Source organism: Tetrao urogallus (genome assembly GCF_951394365.1).
Source record: "Tetrao urogallus genome assembly, chromosome: 17".
NCBI classification, from domain to species: domain Eukaryota; kingdom Metazoa; phylum Chordata; class Aves; order Galliformes; family Phasianidae; genus Tetrao; species Tetrao urogallus.
Window position 1 is genome coordinate 3782125 of NC_136830.1, and position 19826 is coordinate 3801950.

General features: G+C 39.8%; 1 protein-coding gene across 2 annotated transcripts in view; it reads right to left on the reverse strand.

Annotated features, from left to right (window-relative positions):
• Positions 1-5019: 5019 nt before the first annotated feature.
• TMEM132C (transmembrane protein 132C) overlaps positions 5020-19826 on the reverse strand; it is a gene marked incomplete at both ends in the record, with an annotated part of 178194 nt that continues 163387 nt past the window's right edge. For both annotated transcript variants that reach the window (XM_079544058.1, XM_079544057.1), the window contains 4 exons: positions 5020-6219; positions 13391-13582; positions 14437-14710; positions 15160-15365. In XM_079544058.1, coding sequence (XP_079400184.1) covers positions 5020-6219; positions 13391-13582; positions 14437-14710; positions 15160-15365 — 1872 coding nt within the window. The remainder of the gene's footprint in view (positions 6220-13390; positions 13583-14436; positions 14711-15159; positions 15366-19826) is intronic.

The window sequence follows — 19826 nt, forward strand, 5'->3', positions numbered from 1 at the left end:
GGAAGTCATTGATCTTCTCAGATGAAAGACTCTCTTCTAAGTGAAAATTATTATTAATGAATTTCTATCTTGGCTCCTTGACAGAAAATTGTACCTTGCAGAGTGTTATCTTTGCAACCATGCACCCCTGGCACTTACAGATTCCCTCATCTGGCAAAGTGAGGCACACTGCCAACAGTGATGTTCGGAGGGGCTTCCTGTGCCTGATCGCAGTGCCTTTGTAACTGCAGCACAGCAAGGCTTAAGAAATGTAAATCCTGGCATTTGACCTAATGTGAATTTCTCAGATAAATATTTCCCAGCCTGGTTTCTTCCCAGCTGAGATTATCATTTACAGAGTGTCGTTAAGAATTGGATTCTGACAGTACTTTTGGTAGTGGAAGATAAATTGAAAAATTTCAGCATCTGCCTCTGAAACTCTTTGTTCTGTAGCTTCCAAAAATTAAACGTGAAGGCAGAGCTAAGTTATTTCTTTCTTTCTTTTTCAATTCTTTCAGTTGTCTCTTGAAATATACCCCTTCTTCCTTGTAAAGAGATAGATATTTTGAAGACACACTCCTGGTTAGCCAGCTGTGAGTTACCGGGGTCAAAATCAGTGGCCTCTTCTAGGCTTCTTCTGGCCTTGAGACCTACAAAGAACACAGAGAACCACAATACCATGAAACACAGCCCTTCTGCCTCTTTTTTTCTCCCTTTGGGAAAAAAAAAAGATTTATTATTTTAGAAAAGTTTAATGACCATTTACTCTACATCCTACAGAGTTTCCTCATATTCAGTAAATCTATGTGGATAAGTGAGGGCTGCTCTTAATTTTAATTCCATGAAGTGCTGGGAATCCTTACCACATCAAACCTATGAAAAGGATGTGAAGCAGCATTCTTGGACTGGAGAGACTTCCTGAGTGCCATCAACCCCCACCAGCACAGACCTTGCACCACGTGGGCCGGTTGTTGAATACCTCATGCCCCATCCAAACGGATTTACCACATTTCAATTGTTATCACATATACAGAACCTGGAGCAGTTGTTCTTTTTCATAATAATTAGATGTCATATTACGATGGGCGTTACGTCACTTGTCTTCCACTTGGTCTTTCCTCTCCAACTTTTTGCCAATGTGTAGATTAGCAGAAGTTCATTAGTTGGTAACTCAAGGACTAAAAGACATCAGTAACAGGCATGTGTTAGTGAAAAGAAACACCAGAGACAAGCATTTCAAGTCCTTTCAGGGATATTCAGCTTGCATTTCAGCTTGCCTGGGGAAGGTGGTTGCACCGACTGTCTCTCCAATTGGCCATGCATGTGCTCACATGGGCAGCTGTACATGATTGATTATCAGTTTGAAAAATGATTATTACAGCATAGACAAGATAAAGAGTAAACCAGAATTGTAATGAATATCCATGGTAATTTTCAATGTCTGCAAAATGCTGTGTGTGTGTAAATGGCCAACATCCAGCCCAGTGCTATAGGCTGCAGTCAAAGGTCTGTATGTGTGCAACGTCTCTGAAACCACCTGCTTCAGAGAGGCTCTACGAGATTACATCTTCTAATGCAAATATATGGCAGAATACTGTCATTGAGAATTGTCAAGGGCTAATCATCAGTGAAATTTAGCTTCCAAGGAGGCATCGTTTGTGTTGGTCAATAACATAATGACCATGACTACACATTAAATATAAGCTCTTTCCAAAGGGGAGTTATTTCAAACAAACAGTCTAGCTCTAAATCTGAACAGCAAGCAGAGAGCTATAGATGCAATCAATAACTGGAAAGGAAACGATGATTATCTTAACAAGTACTGAAATAATGAATAAGCTATAATTTTCCTATTCTTAAAAGAAGAGCTCTGTTCCTCTTTGGGAATGTTGAATTCAATCTGAGTTCCATTCATACAAGAATGAGACTTTCAACGAAAATTTACATCGCTGTTTTTGAGAAGGAATTGCAAAACAGTTTCTCATGGGAAACTGATTTTTTCATTTTTTTAATTACAATGACGATAAGCTCCTTTCTTGAAAAAATTTTTTGAGGTTTTGGAGAGGAAGAGGTGAATTAGGAGTAATGTTTTTGTTCGCTGTGGCATTTCCTAGACAATACAGTGAGATAGCAAGATTTATATATATATATATATATATATATATATATATAAAAATAACAATCATATGCATTTCATTATGAAGAGTAAGATGAATTCTCCTCAACAGATTTTCTCTCAGCAGCTAACTTTTTGCTATGTTGGATGGAGATATCCTTTTCTCTTCTGATCCTATATAGCCTCAGCTGCCAAAAGCAAAGATAGGGTGCACGGAGTAGAAATAGAGATGACCATCATTCCTTTCCTCTCCACCAGTGCTGTACCAGTATCACAGAGAGCGCTTGGAAGCACTGGCTTATTGGAGATGCCATCCTTCATGCTGTAACAGGAGCTGCTCAGCACATGAATAGCTTCTTAAAAATGCATTTTGAACAACTGCATTGTGTATGCCTGTGATATCACGGTGAGCTATTTTAATTCCGTACATCTTTTTTGTTCCACTCCTGTTGTATTTGGAGCTCGGCACTGTAAATGTCTTTTTCACCTCAGAGGCACTTGCATTTTCCCAGGAAGATATACTGATCCCTGAGGTGTGGCTGATGCATCACTGCGCTTAGCTTGTGAAGTAGCTTGGGGTCCTTTGGGACACAGGGTGCTTTGTATTTGTCAGTTGTGATTCAGCGAAACTTGCTTCCATCTGAACCTACTGTATCAATCAGAGGAGCAACGTAATTAATCATGACTGGGCTGCACGAAAGTTGCACACATCAGAAGCAAGAGTCCTGGATTTGTTCGTGCTGATGGTGGGCATGGAGATGAGCAAGATGAATAGTGACACTGCCATGAACTGTGCCTGACTGCTGTCTTCTCCTGCCATCCATCATCATCACCACATGTTGGGTGGGAAAGGGAAGCAGTTCACAAAAGAAGGATCAGAACAGTGAAAAACTTTCATACATCTCTATTCTCTCCTCCAAAAGCAGCTTAAATTTTGTTTCAGCTGTTAGGCAGTGGATGCAGTACATCAACACAGAAATGACAGAAACAGCCCCCTCCCCTCAGAAAAGAGAAGTTAACTTGTCAAGCCATGTAAAGCATTTTAATTACAATTTGTATAACATGTATAAATAAATATTACATTCTTTCAGTCTACAATGCATACTAGGCTTATCGTGTTAAAACGTCCGTCTATGTTACTGGGTGGCAGGATTGATTTTGTCTGAGTAAAAACAAAAAACCAAAACAGAACAACCAACAAAAAAACAAACAACAACAAAAAACAACAAAGGAAAAACAGCAAAAGAAACCTCCCCTAACAACAAACTATTGAGTTAATAATTAAAAGAAAAAAAAAAAAACAAAACATCAGTAAAGACAGGATGATGCAAGTGCTTCCAGCTGACAGTCAAGACATAATACTGCTTTCCAAAAGGCTGGATATACCATCTTCCTTGGAGTGACCAAAGGTTTGGGATGTCAGAGGTTTTTTGGTCTGTGTCTCCACTGGTGTGAACTGGCACTGAGTCAATGCAGTTCTGCCAGTTTATACAACTAATCAACTATTTTGTATTTCCTTCAGATTCATTACTGGTTTTGTATTGTTTTTTTAATACAAAATAACAGATGTACTGTCTAAAAAATTCAATCTTAGCTGGTTTAATGGCAAAAATATAATTATATATATATATTTTTAGTTCAACACAGAGCTCTAGCTATTCCTTGATCTTGCTTCAGTAACATTTCTCCCCCTCTGAACTGCAATCCCAGTACAAGGAAATACAAGTCTGCGAACAACTCGTGTTCATTCTTCCAATCTCAAAGCTTAGTGAGAGCCGGTGACATAAAAGGAACAGAAACTTACAGAATGAAATCATGAACACATGAACTTGGAAAAAAAACCCACCAAAATCCAGACTGTATATATTTGGCCTGTGATGGTCTCTGTTCCAGGTACCCTTAAAATAAACCAGTGGATACTTCCATGTGCTAATGCAAAACAGCACCTTCTTCCCCAGGTGAAACATGGGAACTTTGGTTGTGGAAACGTAAAACAAATAATGAAACAAACAAACCAAGCCTGAAATTAAAATGAACATTTCTTCCAAATGGAACATATTTCTAGCTAGAATGAAACAATTGAGGCTTTTGCTTTCAGAAGAGACACCAGATGAAAACTGTTCCATATTTGTCCTCTGAATTCTTTAAGTGACAGGAGATTTTTACAGCCAACTTAGAAATAAAATATTCTTGGTCCACTGCAGACTTCCTGCACTGAAAATTTTCCTGATTTTAAGATAATTAGAAGAAAAATACAAATAGGAAAATGACTGTGTTTCAATCTAGAAGACAAACAGAAAAGTAAAAATAAAAATAGCAAGTAATTTCTTTCTCCTTCATATTTAATGCCAAAGACGTATCTTCACTTCAAATGAAGAGAAAGAACCAGACTGAGTTACAGTATGAAGTCTTCTTATGGGTCATATGTCCATAACTGGGATGTTCTATTGAAATATGAACAAGTCATTCTTTGCTTCTTGCTTATTCTTTTTAAGGTCTTATATTCTCTTTATCTTTTATTCTTTTTTTTTTTTCCTGAATATTTTTGGTACTTTGAAACATCAGTATAATTACTGTTTCTGTGACCCATAATATATATTTTCACAACCTCACCTTGCCCAGTTCATTATACTGGCCACACCACCTCCTTGTTCCTTTCTGCTATTTATATCCCAATTCCTAAATCCATGAAAAGCTTTTGGGAAAGCAAAGGAAAGTGAAAAACCTGAAGAAAAATACACGTAGCCACAGACAGTTTGGCAACTTTCTTTCCCTGATAGTAAAAAACTGCCTCATAATTTCTCCTGTGGATCCTTTTCCCACCCCCTCTTCTGTCCCAATATATACTGTAGAACTGAAGGCATCAAGGTGTGGTTAAACCCCCTCTTCCCCCCTCCCAAAAAGAAAAAAATCCCAGCAAGAAGCTACACTTTATCTTTGAGTTTCTCCATGTAGTTTCTTATCTCTTTGGAGTCCCCCAGGTCCATATCCTGGCACACCCACTTAATGTCATCGTCATTGCTACTTAGGATTGAATTGACAGTCGGACAACCATCGTCGGGTGGGATGGTGGTGAATGTTGTGAATTTTACCCGCTTCCTTTTCGAAGTTGGCGAATGTAAAGGTTCGGATTTCTGTTCCTTTACGAGCTTGCCCCCTGAGTCAGCGCTCCTGTGAATCTGGCTCTGAATGTTCTTCTGAGCACTGCCGTTGAGGAGCTGGTTGCTCTCCTCACAACCCGTCCCTCGGTCAATAATAGTTGTGTGTTCATCCTGCTGAGGCAATGCATCTGCTGTGTTCTCCAGCAGTTCTGCTTCATTTCCCAGCCAGACCCAGTCATGGGAATGGGTCATAGTGGTCTGTCCTTCCACCAGAACCTGCTTGTGACGGTACTTAAGTGCAAATGTTGCACAGTTTATTAGGAAGACCAGAATTGCCAGGCAGAAGACCCCTAGCAGAGCATACATCCCAATCTCCAGATCACTAAGGCCCCGAGGTGTTTGCACCAGATCATTTTCCTCCATGCCTGCGTTGCCTTTTGGGAGATCTACTTGAGCAGGGAAGTTGGTGAAGTCTATAGGAATGTTCTGCAGCTGGCTATCATCTGAGAGTTTGCCACCTTCCAGCTTGTTGTTTTTAATCACTTTATTTTTTATCACAGATTTTGCTGTGGTGCTGACTTTCCTGATGGTGCTTTCCTCTCGCTCTGATGAAGAGCCACCATAATACCGTCCCTCCTGGCCATAACGCTCCTGGTCAGGCGCTTTGTGCCGGCGGTCGCTGGCATGGTTTTCAATCTCCTCACCATCGTAATCTCCGCCTGTATCAGAGTCTGCATCATTCTGGCCAAACTTGACTTTGATGTTGCCATTCCCCACAGCCAGGATACTTTTCCTCTTAGACTTCTGGCAGGCTTCAGAAATCATCATGTCCACCTTGACTAAGGTGCCCTGACCTTCACCTTCTGCTGCCACAACCGGCCATTTCAGGGCAGCATTCTGATGGACCGAGACAACAGCTTCATCTAATGATACAGCAGAAAGAGAGAAGTCCTTAGAGTCATAAATGTCCAACGGAGTAACAGAGCTGTCACTGAACTGAATCCAGGTGCTTACCACAGCTTCCTGAAAGGAGAGGGGTATGGTTAAAGACAGGATCTCAAATAGAACAGCTAAACCCACAGCCACTCACTGATCTCTCAGCTCTGAATGAAAGCTGGAGGAATGGGAGACGAAGTCTCTGCACTGCACTTAGAGCAAACCAGGCTTCAGCCGACAAGGCAGAAGGTTGGTCTCATTTTTCACTGACATTCTACTGCTACCCTTCCTGCAAGTATTTTGCAAAAGAACATATGAAATCATGCATGTGAGATGCCCGCAATACCAAAGTATCCATAAGTGAGTTACAATTTACATAATTTACAAAGAAAGCCATTCCTGTCATACAAAACCTGGAAAAGACAAAACAGAAAAATTACTATAGGCACTTGAAAATAAGAAGTTTTCCTCATGTCGCCCATGCACAGGTATCACGGGGAGCTGTCAAATCCAACAAGGCATAAGTATCTTTGCAGGAATAAAGAGCTACCTGGGCATCTTGGCAATGGTTTGAGCAGAAGATTCACCTGAAAGAAAAAGAGCCATGGAACAATTCCATTTTTCAGGTTTGTTCTATCGAAATATACTTTATCCTTGAGATAGTGAAAAGCTCTTCTGCATTTCTGTGTCGAGGAGAGGAGGATGAGGATTCTGGTGTAATCTCTATGATATTAACAGAAATGGCTTGGATTTAATTGGACTGTCTTTGTTCTCTGCAGGCAGCACTGCTAGAAGTCATCATTAGAAGAAAATACAAAGCTAGAGGTCAGCTGTTTGCCATTTGAATCCAATCCAGATGATATAGATATTTACTTCTCCATGTCTCAGTAGCTTTGTTTGCAGGAGATTTCTTTATTTTTTCATTTGCTCTATGTCCTGCCTCTTAATCCAGCAGACATGCAGGCAGATTGCTGGAGTGCAGCTTCACACAAAAGCTAAGTTCTTTTCTTCACCAGACTTAAACTGCAGATGGGCCTAATAACTTTACACATGGGTACATCAGAACAACTGGGCTGAAAATCACCACTGGGGAAAAACATTGCCACCCTGTTACCACCCAGGCATAATACAAATTTACAACCCAATATGGTTTCCAATTGGTTACAATTTGCTATGCTATGGTTATAAACAAAGGGAATTGCTACCCTTCTAGTTAAATTTAAAGCTTTTCAATGGAAACAGCAAGGGGAATTTAGCTACTCAGAAGGTTGGACTATACTGAATACATGATTTCCAAAGTGCTATCAGCAAGTTCCTGAGGGACTGAAAGAAGGAAAATAAGTTGTGGCACAACAAGAAAGAAGGCAAAGTTCTCAATGATTCACATGTGCTTCAAATAGCTGAAACAGAGCCAAAGTAGCTCAGAAGCCGTTAAGGGTAAAATGTGTAAGGAAATTTAAACAGCTGATCTTTCATTAGAGAAACAACCCTAAAATGGCTGAAAAGACTGAAGCATAGAGCTAGATGGCACAGCTTGAACATACATCATAGAAATCTGTAGCAGAGCAAACTCAGCCATGGGAAAATAAAAGAAAAAAAAAGTTCTATGGATATGTGTAGGGAGAAAAAGATGCATCTCCACTTGTAATTCAACAACACTATTGCCTTCCTTTACCCTAAAAAAGGAGGAGGTGTCCAGCATGGAGAATTTCAGCCCAAATGGCAAGAAATCTGCAATCAAAATTAAAGCTTTTATTTTGTCCACTATTTCTTTATTAGTCTGCATGCCTGATTTTATGAAGCAGAGGTAGAGAAGAAAGAAATGAGATGAGATTTCCAGACACACATGATTTACTACAAATATCAGCGGTATGCAATACCTTAGGTGCTATTTTTTCCAGTACTGAGTTTTTTTGTTTCCAAAAGACCATTTTTTTCATAGGAAGAACCAATTTATTCACGACACGACACAACACAACACACACTGTCATGCTTATACTATGGATGGTGTTAATTAGAAGGGTGGGAAAAAAGAGTGAAAGAGAGATGGAATCTCAAATGGTGCCAAAATATACTGCATCAGCCCCAATATTCCATTCAGCAACAGATCATTTCCTCTCATTCACATTGTTAAAGGCAAGCTGAAGGCAAAGGAAGGAAGTGAATTTCCCGAATGATTATAAATTCTGAAAAGCTAAAAAGAAAAAGAAAAAGAAATGATTTAGTACCATGTCCTTCAAAGAGCTGTTTCTGCAAATCCTACGTACCGCATCAATAAATCCCCTCCGAATCTCTGACAGGGACCTCCAATTACTATCAGCAGACGAAGATGGATGGGAGCCTTCTTACCTGCAAAGCTCTTGCCCTCAATCTGATGCCCTCAAGACTGAAGTGACAAATACTTGCATTCATTAATAATTAAGCATAAACAGTCTGAGGGATTCTCTCTCCAGTCTTTCTTCCCTCCACTTTTCCTTTCACTTATGCACACACACACACAAACACTCAGTTGTACTCTGTGAGCAAATGAACCACAGCTACACATTAGTGTCAGCCTCTCTTACAGAGCAGGATGATTTATATGGTGGCTGTGATGATGTGAAGTGAGTCAGATACTGCATATTAGATCACATTAATGACAGCACAATCCAAAACAGAAGAGATGAAGAAACTACTTTCCACAACCACTTGTAAATACCATGATTTTCCTAAACACATAAAATATTTATATCAGGATATATTTTGTCTATATTTTTTCTTGTGCTTTTGCCATTCTCCTCCATTCTAAGTACAATTACATAGCAGATCAGCAAGTGTGACAGTTTTTCTTCATCTGCTGCAGTTTCTCACCTTTTCTAGCTCTGTATTATGTTGCTGTTTATCAGTCCAAAGACGCCACTTGATAAATCTTCTTGGATAGCCTTGAGTTTTGCTTTCTACTAGTATTGTTATCTTTTATTATCTACATAATGCTTAGGTGGATAAAAATAGGGGGAAATCACCAGGGTAAATAAGTGACATGATATTAATGGAAACTGAGAAGATATGTATTGCCTGATCTGGAATGCTCCAACTCCCCCCCTGTATGAGTCAACCAAAAACACCACTGCTTGCTGGCTATGCCTGTTCCACCTAGGGAAAACTACCAGGCTCACTCTCCAGAAGGCAACCTGAATGCAGGAAGCAAAGCTGATTGGGAAGCTCAGCAGAAAGACGTAAGAAAGAGACCTAATGGGTCCTGCAGAGCTGGGACTTGCACAGGTTGCCTGTGGAAATCTAGGAGCCAGACTGCTGATTGTTTTGCCCTCGGAAGCCTCAAATATCCTTTGAAAGTCTGGCATCTTATCGTGTTTCACTGAGCCCATCTGTGGCATCACAGAAACCTTTTGGCATGAAAGATTATGATTACAAAGCATCCTTGCTCAAAAAATCTGGGATTAGCTTTACACCAGGGCACGATACCTTGTATTCTTCAAGCAAAAATTAGAGAAATAAGATATGTAGGACTGATTGTATTTTAGAGAACACTGATGCTTAGAAACATGCATGAGAGGACTTATCAATATATTTTACCTCATCCCATGACAAGAGTTCTTCAAATGGCCTTCATTCACCAAAGCACATGTAATAGTAGCTGTGAATAAGCCCTAAACTTCTGGTGTCAGCTGCAATAGTCTTGGAGTGAGGCAGGACACCAAAGGAAAAAAGGACAGCTGAACAGCTCTGCAGAAAATACCACCCCCCATCCCCCCCCCAAAAAAATAATAATAATAAAGGAAAAGGTAACATTGTTCTCAGCTTCCTCTATTAGACCAGCTCTGATAGTTTCATCTGGGGACTTGAATGCTGAAATGGGTTTCCCAAGAAATATCAAAGTATTACATGTGCATTTATTTTTAAGCCTGTGGCTTGTGTAGTAAAAATTGGGCTTGATCACTATGATGTGGAAATGAAAAGCAGCCAACACTCAGATCTTAATTCAAACCATGCATTCCCTTACTGCGTATTTCTCTTCTTTTTGTCCATTCTGCTAATGTGACATTCCTTTCCAGTGGGAATTTGCTTGTATTTGCAAGGGAAGAATTCAGATTCTTATCTAACAACACATAATTTCTCTTTCTCATGCTGTTTAGTCCCGTTATCATACAAGGTGCCATTACATTCATTGCTCTATCAGTTTAAAGAATATAGAAACACAATTTAAAAGTAATTTACACTGCAAGAACAAAGTAATGAATCCACACCATAAAAATACTCTCAATATCCATTACTTAACTCTGAGATGTCAGTGAACTCCCAGAAATAGCTTTCATGAAGGACACAAGCTAAAAAAGGACACTACTGTGTCAATCCAAAGGGCAGGGATGTGTAAAAACTCCAGCTTGTCATCCTGGCTCAAGTGACACTGAGCACCCTCACCTCCTATCAGGGGGAAAGCTGACATCTTGCAGGACACTCCCTGAGGTTACAGATGACCTCATAGTGCTGGGTCCTGCCACTGATGTCAACATGAGCTACACGCACGGAGGAGAAGAACTTGGCCTTTAAAAAGTGCTAACACTTCTCTTTTTGATTCCATAGAAAATATCTTCAGTTTTCTAGTAGTGCTGAGAGATGCTTTAATACATACAGTTATTTACTAAGGGCTTTCTTTTGTCTTTCTTCCACTTTATCTGCTGCCAGTTCATTACACTACATGCCATACCCTGCAGTGACGAAAAAGCTGTGATATGACTGAGCTTCCCCTGAAGAGCTAGCAGAAATGTAAGAGTCCTTGAAGCTCATTCAGATCTGAAAACACTTAACCACTGAAGATTTTCTTTTATTTACATTTTGAAGAAGGCTTTAAGATAGCAGTGTTTATTTGAACAAGTCTGCAAGCCAAATGGAACAGCTTTCCTACCTGAGCAGATTGCCACTAAAAACAGACTGTGCACAGCTACAGTTTCCAAATTTTGAGAAAATATTTCAACTTACTACTTAAAATTTGGTTAACCTCCACTTATTTTCAGGCACCTAAATCATTAGTCCATTTTCAGCATTAAAGAACTAGCCATTGATTTCAAGAAACGGAGGTGTGGGCTCAGCATCCCACAAGGTCACCTCAGGTAATTAGTTGCCTAACGATAGATAGAGATACCTAATTTCAGGCATCTGAGAGTAAAAGGAAGGAAAAAATGGCTTATCTGTTTTGAATTGCTAAATGTTTGGGAAAACTGTGAACTTTTTCAGGACTTGTGCTTTGGTTGCTGTGTTACCTGTGCAGAAATGATGTGTGTAACCAAGGAAATAATCTAGTCATTATGTTCACTGAAAGTCACAGATAAAATACTGAATTCATTCCTATGATATTGAAGGATCTGTAATATCACAACTGTAAAGTGCTGTGCGTTTTCTATTCTACAATGGAGATGTACTGCTTAATCTGGTAGGAACAATATTGTGCCTGCCAGAGTACCAAACACCCAAGCATATTTGTTAATAGATGTTGAGGCTTGGCCATTGAAGATACTAAAGCGGAGCTAAGGAAAATACTTGACTAAGAACACACTGACATATAATAATATTGATATATATATAATTATTCCTGAGGAAAAGGACTTCAGCTATCCTAACTTCTATTTTGTTTCTCAGCTGCATCAGTGTGGCTCTTTGTAGGCTCAGGCAGTGGGGACAGCAGCATCGCCATGCTGCTCAGCACTACACCACACAGAGGATACTGCTCAGAATGGAATATGCCCAGTCATTTCTGTAATAGAAATGTGCCACTTGGAGGAAACAGATACTGTTTCCCACAAGAAAATTCAGCTTCAACAGGAATATTTCACTAAAATTTTGTTCCAAAAGACAGACACTGGGAAAAAGTATTTCAAAACAAAACAGGTTTACATGTTATTATTTTTTTTGTTATTCCCTAACTTGCCAATTGACGTGATATAGAATGTCATTTCATATCATACTACCGTGCCATAATACAATATGAGATGCCATATTGTACACTAATGATGTCATGTATTAGTATGTCTTAATACCTTGTGTTTTGATAAGTATCTTTGCATACTCAGGCCTACAAATCTGAGTAATTGATGATAAATCTGTCAAACTTTCCAGATTCACAAGCTCTTTTATCTGCAATCAAAGCCATGATTCTCCCAATGATGCTGCCATAGAAATGGTGTTCTGTCTACTTAATGCAATTGGATTAGGCATGCTTTAGCTTTTACTTTTACGGTCTTTCTCTGAAGACACCATGTCAGAAGTGGTTTCTAAGCCCTGGAGAAAGGGCATAAATGGGTTAATTAGATAAGATTCTTATTTCTACAGGATACAGTAAATTGAGCAGATGGGCAGCATGTCCTCCTAGTTTAGTGACATTTTCCTGTCACTAAGTTATAAAACAATCTAAATTATTTTCATGTTCCAGAAAATTAGGTAGCAATAATCACAAAAATGGGCCATTAAGGTTGACTTGAGATGTAATACAGTTTCTCTTAGAGGAGTACATGTAGGCAAAGTTAACTGCATGGTCCCCAGCCCCACTCCTCAAATTGGCTAACTGAGCAATGAACACAGATACAGCATGTTTTGCTGCTGCTGCTGTTTTTAATCTGTTCCAATACAACTGTTTGCCTTGGTCTGGTGTTAATCCTTTTCCCTCTTTTCTACATGGGAACTGAGGACTGCTTGGAAGCCTCCTTTTCCAGAGATGGAAATTTGCTGGCTTAATTAAGAATCACCATATTGACACCCTAATAACGAACTCCCCAAAATCTATTTGAAAAATAGAAGGACAGAGGAGACTGGAAGCCTGCTGTGAATCCAGGAGGAAAAAGAAAAGTATTTGGCTTTCTTCTGCCTCTACTGTATAGCTCTTCAAAATATAAAATTGTTGTGATACACAGAGCTCTTTGCTCTCTGGCATGGAAAACAAGGGCATGCTCATAAAGCAAACAGAGATCACTGTCCAGAGACTGTGTTGCAAAAATAACAGATGTTGCATTATTTAAAGAAAGGGTACTAAAAATGTAAATAATGAAAACTTTAGTATAGCCAGAACTCTTAGTGTGGATTAAGTCCATATCTGAAAGGAAGAAACGAGAAGACAGATCCAGAGTAACTCTGCAGAAAAGCAATTGCTGTAGACATGAGCTAGGATTACTTGTACACTTGATACTAAAATATCACATGTACTTTGCGTTGATAAAACACTGTCCCCATTCCAAAAGGCAACAACAGTAAAAGCTGAGGTGTGAACTACCTGCTTAGGAGTATGAAGTAGCTCTTGAGCAACAGTTGTAGCCACAATGGCCCGACTACTTGCTGCGCTTGGCTGAAGAAAGAGTGAAAGCCCAGCCACCATCTGGACTCCAAGGTCTGTTATGGTCACTTTGTCATCTAGAACAGTCACTGTCTTCTCTGCCAGGATGGAGTCAGACAGAGGAGACAAAACCTTTAGAGAAACACAAAAGAATCAATTTAGAGAAGGGCCGATAATTTAAAATAATATCTCTTATGTTCATTGCTCTTCTCGTCTCCAAAGCCTTAAGCATAAAACCTCTCTAGTGGGAGAATGCGCTGAAAAGGCAGTCTGATTTCAAATGGTGTGTGGAAAAAACATTCAGTACAGAGGTTATTCCTAAGGGAGATTGGACACATTCAGGATTTGTCCTTTGCTTCTTTGTCTGGTAATTCCTTCCCTTTAACAAATTTGAGAGCCATACTGCTGTCTTTATGGGAACTTTGGAGGGCATTGTTCACATATATATTGTCCTCTCCACCTTCCCCATCTCATAGGAAAGCTTTATTCAGATTTCGTGCATTGGGTTTCCTCAGCTGGAGAAGAACTGAGACATGGTATTGTCAATTTCCACTATTGGCCTTTCAGGGTTAATTCACCAGGCTGTATTTTTGTTTCCTGAGTTAACGTTTAACTAAGTCAAAAGAAAATAGGCATTATCTAAAGGTCTTCATGTCATAAAGTCAAAATGATGCTCATCAGTTGACTGGTAATAGTCTGCATCTATGTAGGACAAGGACTCTGACTTCTCACAACCTGCAATTGCTGCCTTTTCTAAATGCCTCTGAAGGCTGCATGTCCCACTCCTGGTCATTCAGCATGTCTTGCACTGTCACTAACTTGGTTGAATGTCCCCTCACTAACACTGTGTGTGACACTCTAGAAGGTCACAGGAATGTAATGGGAAATTATCCTGTTTCAAGACAGAGGAAAGCTGTACTGTATTTTGTGCCCATGTATAGATTCTCTAAGTGAATGGTAGAATGTGGCAGCCCAGAGCACAGTACCTGCATTGTTGTCATTCCTACTTCCCGTCCGATTAAAATCCTTCCTTCCTGCAGCTTTGCAATGTGAGGTTCTTCCAGCTTCATAAAATCCATTACGAGGTCTGTAATGTCAAACTGCCAATCCGAGCCCAGCAGGTAGCTCAGCTGACCCCAAGGGCTAGAATCCTCAGCTACAAACTGTGTCAGGACTCGCACCATGGCATGCTGGTACTGGAGAGTGCATCCTCTTCCTTTCCGTTCATCTTCATCTTCATCATCACTGTCTCTGGTGGGTCTTTTTGATTGAAAAAAAAAAAAAAAAGAGTAAAGAATCATTTTCAGGAAAATTAGCGAAACTAACACTGGAGTGCTAGTGCTTAAGTTATTAAGCCCTCCCTTCTGTTGTGTTAAGATCATTGCTAATTCGTGGCTATTCAGCACTAAAAAGAACAACACAAATGAACAACAACACTTCTTCATCTAAGTTGGTATGCGTGAACAGCAGTTACTATCACAAAGTTTTATGCTCTGTTGAGCATGATAGACACAAACACAAGAATTCCATAGACTTTAAAACCTTTATTAGACCTGCAAATGTCCAGAGCAAAACTAAAGCTTCCAGTGCTGTTGTTACACAAGGAAAGATGCTGCATTTGGGTGCAGAAGAAGCTGTTCTTGCTGAGAGTTAAAATCAACTCTATTATTTCACAAAAATACCCAAGAAATCGAGCATCTCAAACACACCTTTTGTTGGAAACCACGGGGACTCGCCAGCCTTTTATTTGGCTCAGTTCTGTGTCCGAAATGTCTATCTGAAGAGGCAGGCGTGGGACCCAGACTGTGATTTGCAGAGGAGCGCTCAGATACTGATACGTGAAGTTCACGAGCACATTCACCTTGCCTTTCATTTCTTTGCCATTGACATAAACATAGTCACATCTATCAGAAACCTAAGGTGAGGGAGAGAGAAAGAAGAAAACGTAATTGTTGAAACAACACAAGCTCTAAGGGTAACCATCACAGCTCAAAACAAAACAAAACAAAACAAAAAACCCCAAAAAAGACACTCTTTTTGCTTGCTAATGACAACCTTTTAGAATGGGAGCAGATAAACACAAAAATTAATTGCCTCTGCAGGTGCCTGAAAACTGGATAACAGTTATGAAAGTAGTGGTTGATCCTCTGTTTGCTATGCACTGTTCACAGTGCTGTGGAATTTGAAATGAGCGTGGCTCTTTCACAGCTTGGCCAAGAGGAACTTGAGAAACCATGACAGGTCTCAATGGTGGCAAGCAACAAATCAAAGCCCTACTCCAACAAGATTTGATTTTCAGCAGGAAGTGACACTGCTTTCAGTCCTCAAAACAAAGCTGACTTTGGAGTCGATTTCAGCCACTGCAGAATAACAGAAATCTATTCGTTCCCTCTGCAATAAATATTCTTTGTTTGTAAATGCTTACATTTTAGTAAAAGCTGTAAAGTATTTCTAAACACTGCAGTAGATTTATCATTAACATGTAAATACTGTCTTGAAATATAAGCAAGTATTATCATAGCCATGTAAGAGTTATATCAGTAATCACATCTTTAATCAATGTTGTAATTTACAGACCATTGAGTTTTCTCATTTATTACTTTACTGAGTACCAGTGATAAAATCACTCCCAAATATATAAATCATTAAGAGGGATGCAAATAGTATGAAGTGACTTCACGTGATAAAGTCATTGTCATATCTATTCCTAAAGGTGTCATAAATGTCTGGGGAAATCCTGTGGTACATTAATCATATATTAAGTGGCTAGCAATGGGAGCTGTTATATTATTAAATGAGCTGACATGTCTGCAGAAATTAACAGTGAACCCAGCAGATTTCTTCCAGTCCTGTCCTTGCTCCCATCCCATCAGATATATTTCATCACCCATAACAAATATTGGCAGAGGTGGTAATGTGTCTCTCCACCTGAACACATACCATCATCTGCTCCCTTTTACTTCCACTCAACACCATTTTATTCTAATGAAGATTTCCAACTGGAAACTTTCACATCCTCACACTCCTAGAACAGATGGGTGTCCTTTGTGATCACAGATACAGGAGCTGAATTTTTCCCAGTTTGACATATACACCCCACTTTGTATCCTTCACCAGGTTTAAGTGCTGCCCACATTCTGGTAAAATAATTGATTGCAAAAGGAAACTTCAGAGAATATAATACAAACATTTTTATGACTCATGAAGATAATGCTGTGGCTGGGCTCTGTTGACTGAAAATGGTTCTACAAGCTACAATAGAAGGCCCACCAGCTTTTCTAGGCTTCTCCCTCAGACCAAGGTTTAAAAGTCTGATGGTATCAACACAAATGGCATGCCCCATTTTTACACATGTTAACAGTAATCAGAAACGCTCTTTGTTCACACTAGGCTGTTTCAGAATGACTGCTCAATTTAATCTACGGGTACTATGCAGCAGAGATGTATAATGTGATATATACTACAATAGAGTGATTCACAACCCTGTCCTATATTTGCTGCTGTGGCTTTCTACAGTGCCTTTGCATCAGCTTCACCCTGGGAGAAGCAGCATCAGGAAAATGTTTCTCATGAAAATTACTACAGAACAGGCAAGTGAAGGCTACATGTCAGGAGTTCCAGCCTGGATTCCTTGACAACATCATCTCTGCCTAGAGCACAACTATTAGCACACACTGGGGCAGTCAGCTTCCAGATTTGAGCTGCTGATATCTAGCACAAGCCTGCTGTCCAGCTGCTGCTGTCTCCATTGCACAAAAACAAGTGGCCAGTGGCTGACTCTCAATGCTTGGCAGCATCAGACCCCCTTCTTCCAGCAGCTGACAATGTCTCTCCATCTCTGATAGAAATTTGGGAATTATTTTAACCAGATTTTTAATTCTTTGATAGCTGAAGTGAAAAGGAATTCATATCTAAACAAAATAACAAAAAATTAATGTTATCAATAGCACAACACCCTCAGTGAAAGTACAAGGAAGTCATGGCTGACACTGAATCTGATTTCTTTCTTCCTCTATGATCTCAGGAAAGTCAGTTCAACTCTTTCTGTCTGTTTTCTCCCACTATTGCAAGCAATGCAGCCCAGGGAGCCTTGGTCAGAAGAGTCAGAAAGTCACAGCACCTGGAGAGCAGACCAATTTCTAGAGCCAAATCAGAAATAGTGCTCCTGGAGGACAAGATTCTATCTCTGGGTCAGCTGATAAAGCAGCTTCAGATATGACTCTTCTTTCCTTAGCTCTACCTTCCTCTGAGCAGAAGTCTTTGGGGAGGCTGGTCAATGAGATCTAACTGAATCATGCTTGGAGCAGTAGCCATTCTCCTTCTGAAACTGGCTCGTTCCTCTTCATTTCTATGGAGCTGATCCCAAAGGCAACTGGATGAGCCTTTGGAGTTAGTTGAAAAAGCTTCTTATTTATACACATAGTAAGCCACATGCACGTGCTAATAAAAGATTCCTGATAACATATTTAGCTTCAGTCTGGTCTAGGTATATGATTTAATATTATCTAAAGCCCAACATTGTCAGTAACAGAACAAATGTGTCTGTCAGGGAAAAAATACAATAACAATAGCAGCAAAACTGCAAGTCCTAAATGGTCCTGGGCTGAGATCCAAACTCTATCTGTATTTGTAAAGCTGCTATATCCCTTCATGGGTACGCAACAAACAAATGGCTAAACAAATACATATAGCATCCTAAGGTAGTGGCTGCTGCAGCTAACAAGCAGCCCTTAAAATTGCTACAGGTTAATATTTAGTACTAGACATGCATCAGCAACAGTGGCAAGTCTTTATGACTTGCACTGAAAAAAACATTACTCTTTTCACCAAGTACAAGCAGCACTAATGTCCTTACACGTGCTCCTTCTTCTGTTCCTTTATTTCCTATACAGGCATAACACAGAGAGAGTCTAGGAGGAGCACATTTGATATGGTATTACTGCATGCATTTCAACTTTGTGCCTTCAGGTATTCACTGTTCTTGAAGTAACACTGATTGCTTTTTACAAAGAAAGGCAACAGACTACCCAACTCGTGCTGTACAGGGGTGAAAGGGAGAAGGGAACAGGATCTCAGCATCTAATTCACAATGCGAAGGCTAACTTGCAAAGCGGATGCCTGTCACAAAAAAATGTAGGAGTTATGTGTGCTGCATCAGCCCACTTAGCTCAGACTAACTCAGTCAGATGGAAGTAACAGCACAGCCAACTTGTTAGGAACAATTCAAAGCAGCCCTGGTGACACTATTTTGATCTTTACACACACAGGGTTTAAAAAAGATGAAAACAAGAATGATGGGGACAACTAAAAGCACTGTCCCGTGGAATCATAGAAGAAAGGTAGAAGGGAGATTTAAAAAGGGTAATAAATTAAACAGGATCATGTTAGAAATTCACATTATTTTTAATTTAAAAGGGATTTTTGTTTATGTATTTTAGATAGATAGATGAAAGTCTCTGTTTCCTCCAGGGCTTTGCAGTGCTTCTGAGAAGGTCACCAAACATCACAGTGACCAGCACTCATCTGCCCACAGTACTTCAAGAAGTCTCTGACAGAGAATGCAAGGCTTCAGACTGAGCAGAGATCTGTGTCTCTTCTCTTGTTGTATTTATGCTTTGACTACGAAGACAATTTCTGTCTGAAATGGCTTTTTATCTTTAGCTACAGAAGAAGTGAGAGATAATGAAAGGAAAGGCTGCTTAGCCACCACCTTTAAGTGATTGTTTTTTCCTTTCTGCGTAGCAGATCGGTGAGGAGTTTTGCATTATAAAGAGATTTCTGGTGCTATTTCAGCAGTTTCTTTCATTATTAAGCTGCATTCAGCTACTTTTCTCCTTTTCTCCATTTTTCTAACTTCTTTCTCCAGATTAAAACTAAAACAAAGGAGCTAGATGGCTGAAGATGGGGCTAAGCACAGTTCTCTGGGGCTTTCTGCTTTGTTTCTCCTTTTTTTCTGGCATTGTATTTTTGTGTCCCTTTGCTACAAAGGCCATTGTCTTTCCAAATGACTTGGACAGATTCACTCTGCAACAAATCACATTTTATTGAGCTGACAGAGCAAACTACTGCCTGGAAATCAAAAGAAGAGTCATTCTTGAATCACTACCTATGGCACTCTGACTTTGTGATCTGGGGAGTGAATGTACCTTTCCACCTAGTAACAAACAAATTAACTGCAACAGATATTGGGTTTCCTAGTACCAGTCAAATGCAAAACCTCTGGGTCTTCCTTTCTCTTACTTATTTCAGATTAAGGTCTTGATCCCACAGTGAGGTCTGTATTGCAGAATTGCAAGAATCGAGATGGCTATCACAACATGAGCTGCCTGTCACACCATAAGGGGTGTGATAGTGTACTGCCTTGGACTCTGCAGCT